Genomic DNA, 13,131 nt, shown 5'->3' with positions numbered 1-13,131 from the left:
CCAGCGGCCATTTTCCATATAGTTGCTGTTCTGAGCGGGCACGGGCAATCTGGCGCGCTTGGTCAGTTTGTCTGGCCGGAGCAGAGTTGCATGTCGCACGGAGCGGGGGGAGGGGGGNGGCAGCGGTGCACTCAGCACTCACCCATTCGACGCCATCGTGACCATTGGAGCGAGGGCGGCCGTCTTGTTCAAATCACTCAAAGCTGCCTCACGACGGGAGCAAGTCCAGTGGCGGGTGACTTTGTTGTCGTCGTTGAGCGAATGCGGTAGTCGTGTCGTATGCTGCGCTGATCATGGGACGGGTGTCTTGGTCGTGGTAGGGTTGTAGGCGTGGTTAGGCGTGGCTAGGCGACGTCTCCGGCAGGTATGATGCTACTCCAGCAGGCCGATCTCAGTCATCAGAGAGCGATGCGGGAGGTATTTAAAAGCGACGAAGACCCCTGCAGTGCTTCCGTCAAGCGCGACTACGAGGGCTGACGCTGGCTGGGGCTGCGACCACAAGCAGGCGTGCCGGCATCAATGCAAGAGGCAGTCCGGCGGCTCCACCCATCTTTTGCACGTCTGGGACCCGTCGGCAGCGCAGGCCATTAACAGAGCTACTATTAATTAGGTGGCCTGTCCATGCCACTCACGCTCGGAGTTTGACCCAACCTAGACAAGACTCTTTCCGGTTACCATTATGGCGGTAACACTCTGTCGGAAGGGGATCCGTGCACTCACTGGCTGCTTTCCATCTCCCTGTCCCCTCCAAGCGTCCCTCTCCCTGTTCATCCATGCCCTCTCCCTGTCCGTCACCGGCCCACTCGTAGGCACCGTAGTCACCCTGAGCATACCCTCAACTCTCTTAGCACGCACACACACACCGCTCAGACAAATTATCATGCGCCCTGTTCTCTGGAACCTAATGCATCCTCTGCCCTCCCATGCATCTTGTGCCCTCCCATAGCTGATGCACGCATCGCAGCCCTTCGTCTTGGCCTCTACGCCCAATAGAGTGGTAAGCGTCCTGCGCGGAATCCCGTACCATGCTCCACCTGGGCGAATGAGACGCCTGCATATCGCCGTCATTCACACCCACCCTGACACGCCCTGCCGTTTCTGTGCTCGTCGTCTGCCGCTTCAGGACACCATCAGCCTACACGTATAATCGGCCCAAGCGACGCTTTCGCCTCCAAGACCGAAATGACTACCCAAGTGATACCACCCAACGATAGCTTTCAGCCTGGATAATCTCCGCGCTCCCCAGCAGCTGCTTAATCACCATCGTGCTTACGCGAGACGAGTACCGAACAATTGCTTTGTCCCAGCGAACCGTCATCCTGCATGTCTGCATGTGCGTTTGCCCGTCTGCAGCATTGCAAGAGCACGTTGCGAGCATGGCACAAAACGCTCTCTGGGACCGGAAACATAGTCCCGATACTTGCTCCCAGATTCTGCTCCCAGGTTTTTGCAGCCCACCCACACTTAATAACTTGACCATCTCGATTGCACTTCGACGCACTTCGACACAAGTCTTGTTGCAGCGCCGCGCGCCGTTCCGCTGCCGACTCGTCGTTTGGTACAAGAAGGGTTACGCAAGGGGCCAAACCCCACCCATCTGTCTGCGAGAGGCTCTCCTCGCGACGGCGATAACAAGCAATAAATGCCTACATGTCTTTTTGTGACTTCTGTGTGATATTAGCTTTTGCTAAGTCAGTAGCAGGTAGATCGATTGGATTCGCATGCAGTCGCCAACACGGCAGGTAACTTTGTCGATACGTGATGCATGCTGCCGAAAGCGTTCCCAGAAGCATGGTTCACCGCCTAGGATCACACAGCTTAATTCGCTCCTAGTTGCCGTTCAGAGAACTGCGCCGCACGGGAGACTATACACCAGACCCGCGAACTGTTTACTGAGTGTAGCTAGAAGGCGATCATCGTGCACCTAATGCACGCTGTCAATAGCGAGCAGACTTTTTTTCCCATCATCATAACCAAACAATGGTTCCAATGTTACAACATGCCCAAGGGACTGAGACGCGAGCGAGAACATGGCAAGTGGTGATGACAACGTCGCCAGCTGCCTGCCAGGAAGATGCCGCCAGGGTCTTATGTCAGCTCCACGATCCAGACGGCGGTGACCTGGTAGCGAGCGATATGCCTGCAGGCACAGAGGGGCAGTTTCAGTTATCAGCACAACACCAGCATAAAACATCCACGATGCAACCTCGCAAGGGGCGGCTGCAGGGTTGGAGAGGGAAGAAACAGGCTCAGATGATGGCGAGGGCGACAAGAGTGCGGGGATGAGCATAGCAAGGCAGAGTGAAACACGGTCGTCGCTAACATGGCTGAACCGGTCTACTGGGACTCTCCATAGGGCTGGGAAGGAAAGTGACTGGGCGAGCCGCCGGCCGGTCGATGCCGCATGAACACCATTGTTCCCTCCACCATCAACCCACTCAACATTCTCGAAACACGACGCCGTACGCCGGACGGCCTTCTAGCGAGACATTCCCCTCTTTTGACAGCCTGCAACAAGGTCGATGCCGGTAGAGACTGCCGTTATTCGCATGGGTCCAGCCTGGGATACAGCACATCGCGCGACGGCATTCGCCCGCGGCTGCAGAATGAAGCGCGCGTGGGGCTACATTCCAGGCTTCTGAGACGACAGAACATCATGGCCTGGGCCTGCCCGACACCTCAGAAAGGCGTTTCAGGCGCGTCAAAGTGTTCCAGACATATTGCACCTGCACAATCGACATCATCGAAACATACACAGCCCGAGAAGCATAATCCGTCTGCAGCATATCTCTAATCGGAAACTTTTGCCAACGCAGAGTCAGCGTGCGCGCCGAATTACGGTCCTTCTTTACGTCATGTCCCGTTTTCTTCCAGCAGGCGGAATGACTCTCGGCGCCGCTTGCCTTTTCTTTCTCGCCTGGAGTTGGTGTAGGTTATCCGAGGTCGCTATGTGTTGACTGGGGACACGGCGGTTAGCGAAATTCATCACGATAGGGCTTCACCACGAGGCTCAATAAAGACCGAAATTTTGGCTCCCGTTAGCCATGCACGACATGCCTTTCTCCATACTCTTCCGCCGCTATCTCTTTTCGAGAGAACTTCCTGCACATGGCAAATTGCATCTGCCTACATGTCGCTCTCGACACACGCGCCACAATTCTGCGTGCGGAATGACGAGTCAGCATACATGCCGTGCATGCCCATTCGGTTGTCATACACGACAGTATTTGTCGACCGGCCGCGTTATCTTGTGTTCGCACATGGCGTATGCCGCAAAGTCTCGATTCGCAAACCTTTGCAGCATCTTAGGCGGCCCTCACCGTGTCATGGCCCGTCCCAGCATGTACGATGATGGTACAACCCACAAAGACCATTGGGAGTGCGCATCCCAGGGCGATCTCCGACGTAGTGCGTATATCCGTTACCCCTAAGATCCGATGTCAAAGTCGTTTCGGTCACCAGCGGCATCTCCTTGCTGGACACTGACGTTCAGACTACAACCCACGCGTCAGCCACGATTGCGTTGCGAAATTATATCCCCTATGATTCAGATTGTGGGTACAATCATGCACAATCGATGCGTTATCCTGCTGTATAAGCCACCGGTTGATATCTACCCGACTCGATTTGAGATTGACGTTTTCCTCACCGCCCGATCAAAAGACCACAATCTTATCCAAATCAAGAACCGGTGTTCGGAGCCGAACGTCAAACCCATCTCACTCTGTGGAGTTGCATTTTATACCCTGGCCCACGTTGGTCTAACACTGGTTGTGGTTGACTAATGATGCTGGTGTATATGCTTAGTGTATAGAAAGAACTTCGGTACGTTCTCCGCTCGTACATGACTGGTTACTAGACATTGATTGCTACAAACGATGGAACCTCGACAGAGCGTTCCATTGCTGAACCGTCCCGACAAACATGTCACTAAGGCACACCAGCACAAGCGTTCAAGGAACATTCCAAATGTACCTCCCTCACGACTGAGTCCTAGGTCTGATTCAACGGCTAGCTTACATGGTGGTGGATGTCTTATTCCGATCATCATACACTGCTACCAAGGTCTAGAGTCTAGACCCATTGCCATCTCTTTCGTATCCACTTGAGAACATATACAAGAAGCACCAGTACAGGGACCTCAATCAATGGACCCACTGTACTCGCAAGCGCCTGCCCACTACCCGCCCCGTACACAGCAACCACTACCGCAATAGCCAGCTCGAAGTTGTTGCTCGCAGCTGTGAAGCTCTGCGTGCAACTGACTTTGTAGCTAAATCCCATCTTCCAGCAAAACCAAACTGTACTCGTAAAGATGACGATGAAGTAAACCAACAACGGCGCGCAAACCCTTAGCACATCCGTAATCTGCCTAACTACATGCGCGCCCTGGCTAGCAAAAAGAACAATGATCGTATACAACAGCCCGATGAGTGAAAGCGGTGCGATATAGCGGATAAAGCAACGCTGGTACCGTTCCTCTCCCAACAGGGACCGCAATACCAATCTCGTGAGTACCGCAGCACCCAACGGGATGCCCAAGAACACACCCACGCTCTGCGCGACCTTTTCATAACTTATATCCGTCTTATCTCCATGACTGACAACCTGGATATAAAACACGGCAAACGGTGCGAACAGGACAATCTGCAGTATGCTGTTGAATGCAACCAAGACGGCGCAGTAATCGCCGTCGCCGCCCGCCAGATCAGTCCAGATGAGGACCATGGCAATGCAACGTGCAATGCCCACGAAGATGAGTCCTTCTCGGAGGTCTTGCCGGTCGGGCAGGAAAGCCCAAGCGAGTGCTACCATAAAGAGAGGTGCGATAATCCAGTTGAGCACAAACGAGACTGCAATCTGGATCCAGAGTTCGCGTTTCTTGAGGAGAAGGTGGAGAGTTTCGTAGCGGACTTTGCAGAGGATAGGGTACATCATGACTAGGAGGCCGATCGCTGTGTACACAATGTTTTTAGCAGTTGACCTGCGACCGTGTCCTAGGATGGATGCGGACTTGTAGGATGTTAAAACGTACCGATTGGTATACTGACGCCAACGAATTCTCCTCTTTGTAACGCGGGACCCACGGAATCGACGGTGTTTCCCAAGGCGATGCCAATGGCCATGGCGAGAATGATCCATACTACCAGAAAGCGGTCGAGGAATGATAGGCCTTTCAAAGGAGGTAGGTCGGGTTTCGTAGACGGTGTTCCTCCCATCATGTCACCACCATCGTTGCCAGCTTTTTCCACATCTGTAGCATGTCTATGCTCCCCATCTCCTAGTCTTATCTCCTTTTCTTCCCCCATGGCTCCGCGCTCGACTGTGTTCATATTGCTTGCCGTCTTTTCTCTTTTCTTTCTCTCCGGCTTCGCAAAGTTGCGAATCGTCGTCGTTGTCGTCCTTTGAGCTTTTAGACGCGTTGGTAATGTCAATAATTCAATGCGACCTTTCCATCTAAAGTAATGGGTGGGTGAGGCGGAAATAGTGAAGTCAACCAATCATCACTGAGCAGTGACTACTCTTTTTGCTGCCAAGACGCTAAGACGGGCAGAACTTCGGGCGGCAAAGACGGTGACGAGCGTTGGGGTTGGCGATCTTTCTTTCTTTTCTTCTTGCTCGTCATGCGACATTCCTTGGACGGCTTTCGAAGCCGCATTTGGATAATGCGTCAGCTCTGCCATGCTTATCACATGGTCTTACTGTGCAACGTATCTGCGCAACTGAACAAGAGCGTAGCGATCTGGATTTTGATCTGGGTTTGCCAATATGACTACGTAGCGTACCTGCTACATTTGCCTTTCACTTCAGTGAATGCATACCCGTCGCCTCAAGGGAATAGCGTACCATGCTCGCTGGCGTATCTTCGGGACCAGACATGCAAAGGCAAAGAGCGATCTTCTGCAAAAATGGGCTCCAACAATCCGACGGCTCATACATGTTGGTTGCTTGCAAATGTAGCTTCTTATCAAGTACTTCCAAGCTTCATCATTAATCTTTTCCCCCATTCTCATCGAGTATCTCCAGGCGCAGTCATGAATTCTCACTTGTACCTCCCAAGTTCTTCGAATACCTCTGAGCTCCTTGCTGGTACGTCCCAGCGTCTCTGGATATCGGCACACAGAGAAACAAAACAAGGAAGGCGGTCGGGCGACTGGTCCACTTCGCATACATACCAAGTGTGCAATGGGTCGTGGTCTGATGTTTTGCATACTGGACCGTGCGGGTTGAGGCTATAGACTGCAAAAAATTGACAGGGTAACTTGACTGGCCACTCTTTATCCATAAGAGAGTAGGAGGGAGTAGGAAACGAAGGACATCAAAACGATCGAACGTGTCTCAGGAGTTCCTTCGAACCATGGTGTCTTGCTATGAGACTTGTGTTATTCATTCATAGTGTGGATCAATCTCTGCATTTGTATTTTAAGAGTGTCTTCTGTTGTGATCATCTTTCCGTGTGTGCGCAACGCACCATGCAGGAGAAACTAGTTTGAACATGGGCAGCTGTTGGAGAGTACCGAAATTTTTCCATCGTACACGGCCTTAAGGCAGCTAGGTAGCATTGACTGGGCAGTCATTTCGGTCTTCAACACGGAAGCACCATTTAGACTGGTTGCTACTTTTAGGAACATCCGGAGGTTCTTCTCAACATAGTGTATATAATCACACTTATAGCGGTTGAGAGGATGTCGATTGTGTATCTATAGTATGAATCAAGTCCTGCCATTATATCTGCATTTCCTCGACTTGACTACCTTCTCGCTCCCCTTTCTATTTCTTATCTTCGTTCCTGAGTGTTCTCACACTTCCTTCTATGCTTCCCTCCCAATCACACCCGCCAACCATTGCAGGCTCCTTCTCCTACTACTGTTTCTCCTTTCCTTCTTTCCTCCGGCCTTCCAGCTCGCAATGGTAGCCTCCCTACATAACGGTCCTCCATCATCTTCGTTCTCCAGCACCACGATGTCGTCGTCAACCACAATCTTAAGCTTCTTGTCGTGCTCCGAGGCTACAACGTAGGCGTCGGTGCTAGGAGATGCTGGGGTCCAACACGGCGTCGAGCATGTACACGACTGGTATGAGGCGGGTGCGAACATGTGCGAGAAGAAGTCTAGGACTGCTTCGGAGACGTGGTACGGTGTTATTTGGTGACCTGGGTGTGGCGTGTGCGTGGGTTTGTTGGGGGAAGGCGGTAAATGAGACGTTTGGGTCTGCTGGTGTTGGTGTTGCGCAAGCATCGTATTGAAGGCCGAGATGTCGAGAATGTTTGGGTAGAGTGACATGTGTTGTGGGATGCTGGTCGAACTTTGTCCTCTACTTCTGATTGTGATCGTAGTGGTGAAGTAAATCTTGGTAGTTCGGGTATCAATGGAGTGACCGAAGATGTTGCTCGCTGGTAGCTAATAGTGCAGTGTAGATGCAGTAGAATGCTTGTGATGTGAATCTACAGCCTCGCGAACCATCGTTACCATTTAAGGTACGCCATCCTCCTACTAAGAGATGCATATGACCTGATGCAGCTTAGCAATATCGTGTGATACACAGGCAATCCAGTACCAGAAAGCCCATGTACAATCACTTCTGATCGACAGAAATCTGCCCTCGTAGCAGGACACCTCCAGCGTTAGCCTGCGGGTGGAGAGACAAGTGGCGTGACGGCGCGCGCCCGGGCGGAAGCAGCCGGTCTCGCCACTACAAGAGACGCACCCCCGCAACGTCCCGAACCCTGCATCTGGAAGTCCCCCTTGACAAAATCCTCCATGCGGAGAAAACGCGCGGGTTGATTTCGCGGGATAGTGTGATACTGGATGTCTCGAATGCTTACCGAGGCGAATACGACGTCGCGTGTGCTGCTGAACCCCGTGTTGACATTGCCTAAGTGAGAAGTCTCGCCACCACATGCTGGATGTTCGTTCCCAACATTATGAGTCGCGACTCCTAGGAAGGACTACTTAATCCGCGTTCTGGAGAGGACAAGACTCGATTTCCAAGCACAAGATAAACCAGCAACAACGATACCTACTTGCATCGGATACTTGCAAATATCAACATTTACAACCACGAATATACTTTCAACCAAAATGTCCGCTACAACGCTACCTACACCCACCGCTGCAGAACTCGCCTTTGAGCTTGAGAAAGCCGCTATCACATCTTACGAAGAAGGCTGGGATCGATGGGACGGACCAATCTACCCAATCGGCTACATACAATGTCGGATGCGTAAGTCTTCCACTTCAACCCCCTGTTACCTCTCATGGAGAAGACGAACGAAAGGCTGACTAGCCGTTTTATTTGTAGAAGAAGACGGATATGTAGCACCCAACTTCGAGGATGCAAAAGCGAAAGGTGTTGAAGTGAAGGTCGAGGATGTGAGCGCAGATTGAGAGCAGGACAACAAGGATGGTCAAGACCGGTGGCCTTTTGCGATCTTCTGGCGTTTGGGGTAGATGATATATAATAGGAATCTCGCCTCCTTCTTGTATGGCTCATTTGGAAGATCGAGAACGGTATCTGGTTAGGAAATAGTAATAATGCGATGAGTTCATAAAGCAGATCTGGCCGATCGCTATTCTCCAGTTGCACATTGCGTATTGCGGGACGCTGTAACAGCAGTGTGAAAACCGTTCATTCAACTACGGTGGAGACTCTACAATATCGCAAGAGAGCGAACACATCACACAAACGCCATGGAGCGCTCTTGCCTAAGCGCATACCGTCCTAGCCCCAAACACCATCATTATATAACAGCAATATGCTGTATGTATCCAGTACAGGACGGCCGTGAAGTGAACAAGCAACCATCTTATCGATTGACGAAGCTATAACCGTTGACATGGAGCGTTTTACGTTTTCATCCGTGACCCAACCAAACGCCGAGTGAATGCTGTATAGATGCCAGCATCTTATCTACCAAGGATAGAGAAGCAAAGAGACCACGATGTTGTTCAACTCGCCTGCTTGATCTTGAGATCCATGACGTACTGCATCAGGCTGCAGTCGTCGCACTTGACAAGTGCTTGGAGGGCCTTGACCCTTGTTCGGAGCAGCTGATTCTCTTCTTCCACTCTCTTCTTGTCTTTCTCCATTTGCTTGATGTAGGCAGTCGCAGATGCAAGAATGACTGCTTTGCTAGGCTTCGAGGGTGTGGGAAGGTCCTCAATGTCGGCGCCGTCGCATGCCCGGTTGTTTTGTTGGAGGGAGGGCACGACACGCTTGAGAGAATCTAGTTGCGTGTTTAGTGATTCCCGGTACTTTCGTTCGACCTGGTTGTGCGGCAGTCGTCGGCGTGATTTTGGCTTTTCATCGTCGGCATCTTGAGGCGACGCTTTTGTAGAATTGTCTTCTGTGGTCTCGCTCTTCATCCGTTGCCGATCGTCTGTCGGCGATGTGGTAGATTCCTCGTTTCTAGAGTGACGTGTTGAGAAGCCGTTTGCTGACGCGTCGCTTTCAGATCGTTTCTTGGGCCGTCGCTGAATTTCTACTACACCGTCTTCAATGGTGACTTCCTGGGGGTCTGAGAGCAGGTTGCCAATGCTCGGAAGAGCATCTTGGTCGGCGAACAAGAAAGGAGCACACCCACCGCCGCACGTCGACGGATTAGGTGGCGTGCCATCGATCTGGTCGTGATTAGGGCATAGTGGCGATGTCCAGCAAGCCGAGAGTATGTCTGGCTTATTCTTGGTCCGCTTTGTGGTAGTGTTTGCTGTTACTGTTGTTTGAGTTCTCTCAAGTCCCGGCTTGGAGGCGGTTGAAGATCCTTTCGGGCCGTCTGGGAAGGTGAGGTCTTCAACGAAACCGGATTCCAGATTGTTGGGAAACAAAGATTCGTAGCCCGGGTTAGGAAAGGTATTAGCACGTTGAAGTGCTTGCCTCTGAGCGGGCGACATGTGGGGTAACTGTTGGCTCAGTTGGTCCGCCAGCGATGCCGGTGTCTGAGATTGTGAGTTGTTACCAGTGCCTGCTGTAGGCTCGGGTGACGACTCGGTGGTTGATCTGCCGCCACCGACGTTGTTGCCCAAGGGCTTGAGGACGTCAAGGTCGCCGAGAAAGTAATCGTTGGATAAGAACAGGGAGTCGTCAAAGTAAGGATCGCCTGATGTTCCTCCGAGAAGAGAGTCAAAATTGGTGACGTCTTCAGGTGAAGAGCCTGACGTGTCGGTGGTGGATTTAGGCATTTGGGAGTTGGGAGGGGCAGACGTAGGTGGTAAAAGATCGGACCATTGGTCGTTCGGTAGGTTGAAACCCTCAGTATTGAGGAATGCGTCCCAATTGAGAGCCATGATGGTAGTCCGCAGGTGGGTTGTTGCACGGAAGAGCTCACGCGTTGATCAGGAGATACAATCGCTAAGGTGCGCTGGCCAAGCCACACGTGAGACTAGCAGGCAAGGTGCAGGATCAGAGCCGGCTGGGGTCGAGGATATAAGCGCAAGCACTTCCTCCGTTTTTGTCAAGATCAAGAGACAGTCGTCAGCACTCAGAATGGGTCGACGAGCGAAGATGTAGCCAGGCGTTTGAAGAGAATTTCCCTGGATTTTACTCGGGATTGGCGGTCGTATAAAGATGGTGAGTAAGACACAAGGTAACTGCTTGGCAGTAGTTGCAGGTAACTCCAGGCGAAGTCCACAATGTTTCGTGGTAGCGCTCGTCTGAGGTATGATCTCCCGACTGGCCAGGGGTTCACGAAGATGCAAAATCGAGAGTGGCAGGTGCAAAGGATAGCCAGAAGCCTAGGAAAGGTTCGTCGCTCGTTACGGGACTTCGGTACAGCAATTGTGCGGAAGTTGTCCTGTGCCAGGTCCCGCGCAGTTCTAGATTAGTTACTGATCAGACCACCTGAGGGTGGCGTGACATTTCCCTGGGCCCCGCTTCGTGTCCGGATTCATGCTAGCGACGGTGCGCCTTGCACCTCATCGCGATATTCAGCCACAGCAGCGATTTTCTCGCAGCAATTTCGGAGAGCTGTTGTCCCATGTGCCTGAGAATCATAGCATAGCAGGTGGCATGGGTGGATTGAAAGTGCTGGACACCATGCGATGTCGAAGCGGAAGCCAATGGCGCTCCCGCTAGTGGTCTCGGTTGCCCCACGAATAGCACTTGGGCGGCACCTAGCATGCTTGAAGACTACCACAACAACTCTGCAATTTTCTTCTCTGCTGGCAAGGCCTGTAAAGATGTTATGTGAGGCTTTTGAGAAACTTCAGGACTTCTATGCAGCATTTTTCTTCTTCTCGTTATTTGGATGCTGTGCTATCAACAGAACAAGGCCGTGTCGAGCCGTGTCTAGATGTTACTGCAATGCACTCTATCACTGTCCTGGAACTTTGACATCTTGCCACTTCCTCATACTGTTGCAGATCGATTCCCTTTCTTTAGTGTGGCAGTATCCTTGCGCTCGATCAAATCCTCTTTAACGCTCCCGAGACACTCCATGTCTTGAGTCGACCCATGCCGACCCACAACCTTACAGTTCTTGCCCGAACCGTTTGATTGACCCTTGTAGTAGTTCCCAAAAGCAATTAGGCAATCCTGGGGAACCGGCAGTTCGCCGTTGGTGGCTTCTGCTCGGATGCTCCCGTGTAGGCGAAGGGTCCAGAATCTTCTTACTCTTCCTGGTTCCACCCCGAAGCTCTAGCTGTGCATGGCTAGATATTCAGCATTTCGAAGTTCGAAACGAGCTTCTTCTTCAGGCATGACTGTTCTTGACAGACGCATGCTGCCAAGCAGATCCATGCAGGCTTGTGTGTCTTTGTCCGAAAACTCAACAACCAAACAGAGTCGTAATCACATCTTAGCTTGTCCATCTTAGCATCTATACCATCAGGACTACTGGAATGGTCGGATCCAGTCTCTCACGGGCTTTTCTCCTCGTCGCTCGAGAGCCTGGTATTATTGGTCGATGACACAATGGACAGTATTCGTTGTACCTTATGAACCATTCGTCCAGACAACGTGAGTGAAAGGCGTGAGAGCAGTGAAGGCCCCGAACCTGCGCATCGTCGGAAAAGTCGTCCAGACAGATGGCACTGCTCACGGTTAGCCTATCTGCTCAATTGACAAAGCTCATTTGATATACCTACCATAGTGGATCGTGTGGTTGTGACGCAACAGCGGACTTCTCTTTCTGACTTGCGAGCCAATCATAGAAATTTTGAGATTTGATGTGGCTTTCTAGCTCATCTTGTCGCGTTTTCCAGCGCTTCTCTTTGCTACCAGATTCGGCGCGGCTACATGGTCGGAAAATGGAGCCCCTGCGGCGGTTTCTGTCGTCAGCTTAGACATGCTTAAAGCTCTCTATCCTACTAGTGTGGCTACTGACATGATGATCAGTCCAAGAAGTAGGATGATCAAGACTGAGGGTACGACGATACCGACAACAATAGTACCGCTTTTGGCTCCCGTGGGCGCCTCTTCATCGGTGTTGTTGCTCGACATAATAATAAGGACTGGACAATGCGGCCCCCCAAGAGAAGAAGATAGGACTAGGAGTTAAGAGTAATTCGAAATGTTGCGTATGTACAGCAGGTTGGCTCTCCGATGTGGACCGATTGAGCTGCGTGCATATCACGGGTGGCGCAATCACCAACTGCGCGCATGTGGTGACCCAGAGGCAACGGAATGTATGGCTCGGGGGTTATGAAGTGGTTTGATCAAGGTGTTGTGTTCACGCCTGAGCGCGCAGCCCGGAGGAAGGCGGATCTGAGGATAAAGGAAGAGGAGTCACCCTTAAAAGTAGCTACTTGTTCATCAGATGAAGCCCAAGGCTGGCGTCTGCAGCTCGATACAGCCAATGCGGGCTTGGTCTGGCCACCCTGGATGCTGCGAACCTCTCAGAATGGTCAGTTTCCGAGCCAAGCGTAGAGTTGTCAAAGCTAGCCAACCAACTTTCATCGACTTGCTCTTGTGACGCGGGGTCGATAGCTGGAAGGGCCGACAAAGTTTGGAGCGGGCAAGGTGCCCGCGCGGTAACATGTTGCACAAACCGCTGAACTTGACCCGCGGCATATCAAGAGCTCTTGGTGTGATGATGGCGATGATGGCGCTAGGAGGCGGTGCATGTGAAGGGTTGAGGGATCGGTGGAGACGGGAGGGAAGCTAGGGTCTATATCGGCGTGCATCATGGTGGGGTAG

The 13,131-nt window shown here is 52.0% G+C and overlaps 5 protein-coding genes across 5 annotated transcripts; 1 reads left to right on the top strand and 4 right to left on the bottom strand.

Moving 5' to 3' along the window:
- Positions 1–4,074: 4,074 nt before the first annotated feature.
- GT037_010898 (arsenical-resistance protein acr3) lies at positions 4,075–5,333 on the bottom strand (the record flags this gene model as incomplete). The annotated part of the gene is made up of 2 exons (XM_038935945.1): positions 4,075–4,955; positions 5,036–5,333. The coding sequence occupies 2 exons, from the start codon at positions 5,331–5,333 to the stop codon at positions 4,075–4,077; spliced, it is 1,179 nt and encodes a 392-aa protein (XP_038781499.1).
- Positions 5,334–6,812: 1,479 nt separating this feature from the next.
- Positions 6,813–7,283, bottom strand: GT037_010897 (uncharacterized protein; the record flags this gene model as incomplete). The annotated part of the gene is made up of 1 exon (XM_038935944.1): positions 6,813–7,283. The coding sequence occupies one exon, from the start codon at positions 7,281–7,283 to the stop codon at positions 6,813–6,815; it is 471 nt and encodes a 156-aa protein (XP_038781498.1).
- A 798-nt stretch (positions 7,284–8,081) lies between these two features.
- Positions 8,082–8,387, top strand: GT037_010896 (uncharacterized protein; the record flags this gene model as incomplete). The annotated part of the gene is made up of 2 exons (XM_038935943.1): positions 8,082–8,223; positions 8,302–8,387. 2 exons carry the CDS (start codon positions 8,082–8,084, stop codon positions 8,385–8,387), a joined length of 228 nt encoding a protein of 75 aa, XP_038781497.1.
- Positions 8,388–8,948: 561 nt separating this feature from the next.
- GT037_010895 (transcription factor bhlh protein) lies at positions 8,949–10,283 on the bottom strand (the record flags this gene model as incomplete). Its single annotated transcript, XM_038935942.1, has 1 exon — positions 8,949–10,283. One exon carries the CDS (start codon positions 10,281–10,283, stop codon positions 8,949–8,951), a length of 1,335 nt encoding a protein of 444 aa, XP_038781496.1.
- Positions 10,284–11,812: 1,529 nt separating this feature from the next.
- Positions 11,813–12,435, bottom strand: GT037_010894 (uncharacterized protein; the record flags this gene model as incomplete). Its single annotated transcript, XM_038935941.1, has 3 exons — positions 11,813–12,026; positions 12,081–12,263; positions 12,320–12,435. 3 exons carry the CDS (start codon positions 12,433–12,435, stop codon positions 11,813–11,815), a joined length of 513 nt encoding a protein of 170 aa, XP_038781495.1.
- Positions 12,436–13,131: the final 696 nt, after the last annotated feature.

The sequence above is a fragment of the Alternaria burnsii genome, assembly GCF_013036055.1.
Source record: "Alternaria burnsii strain CBS107.38 chromosome Unknown 751, whole genome shotgun sequence".
NCBI lineage: Eukaryota > Fungi > Ascomycota > Dothideomycetes > Pleosporales > Pleosporaceae > Alternaria > Alternaria burnsii.
Note: the sequence above shows the minus strand (reverse complement) of the source record. Positions and strands in the feature narration are given on the sequence as shown.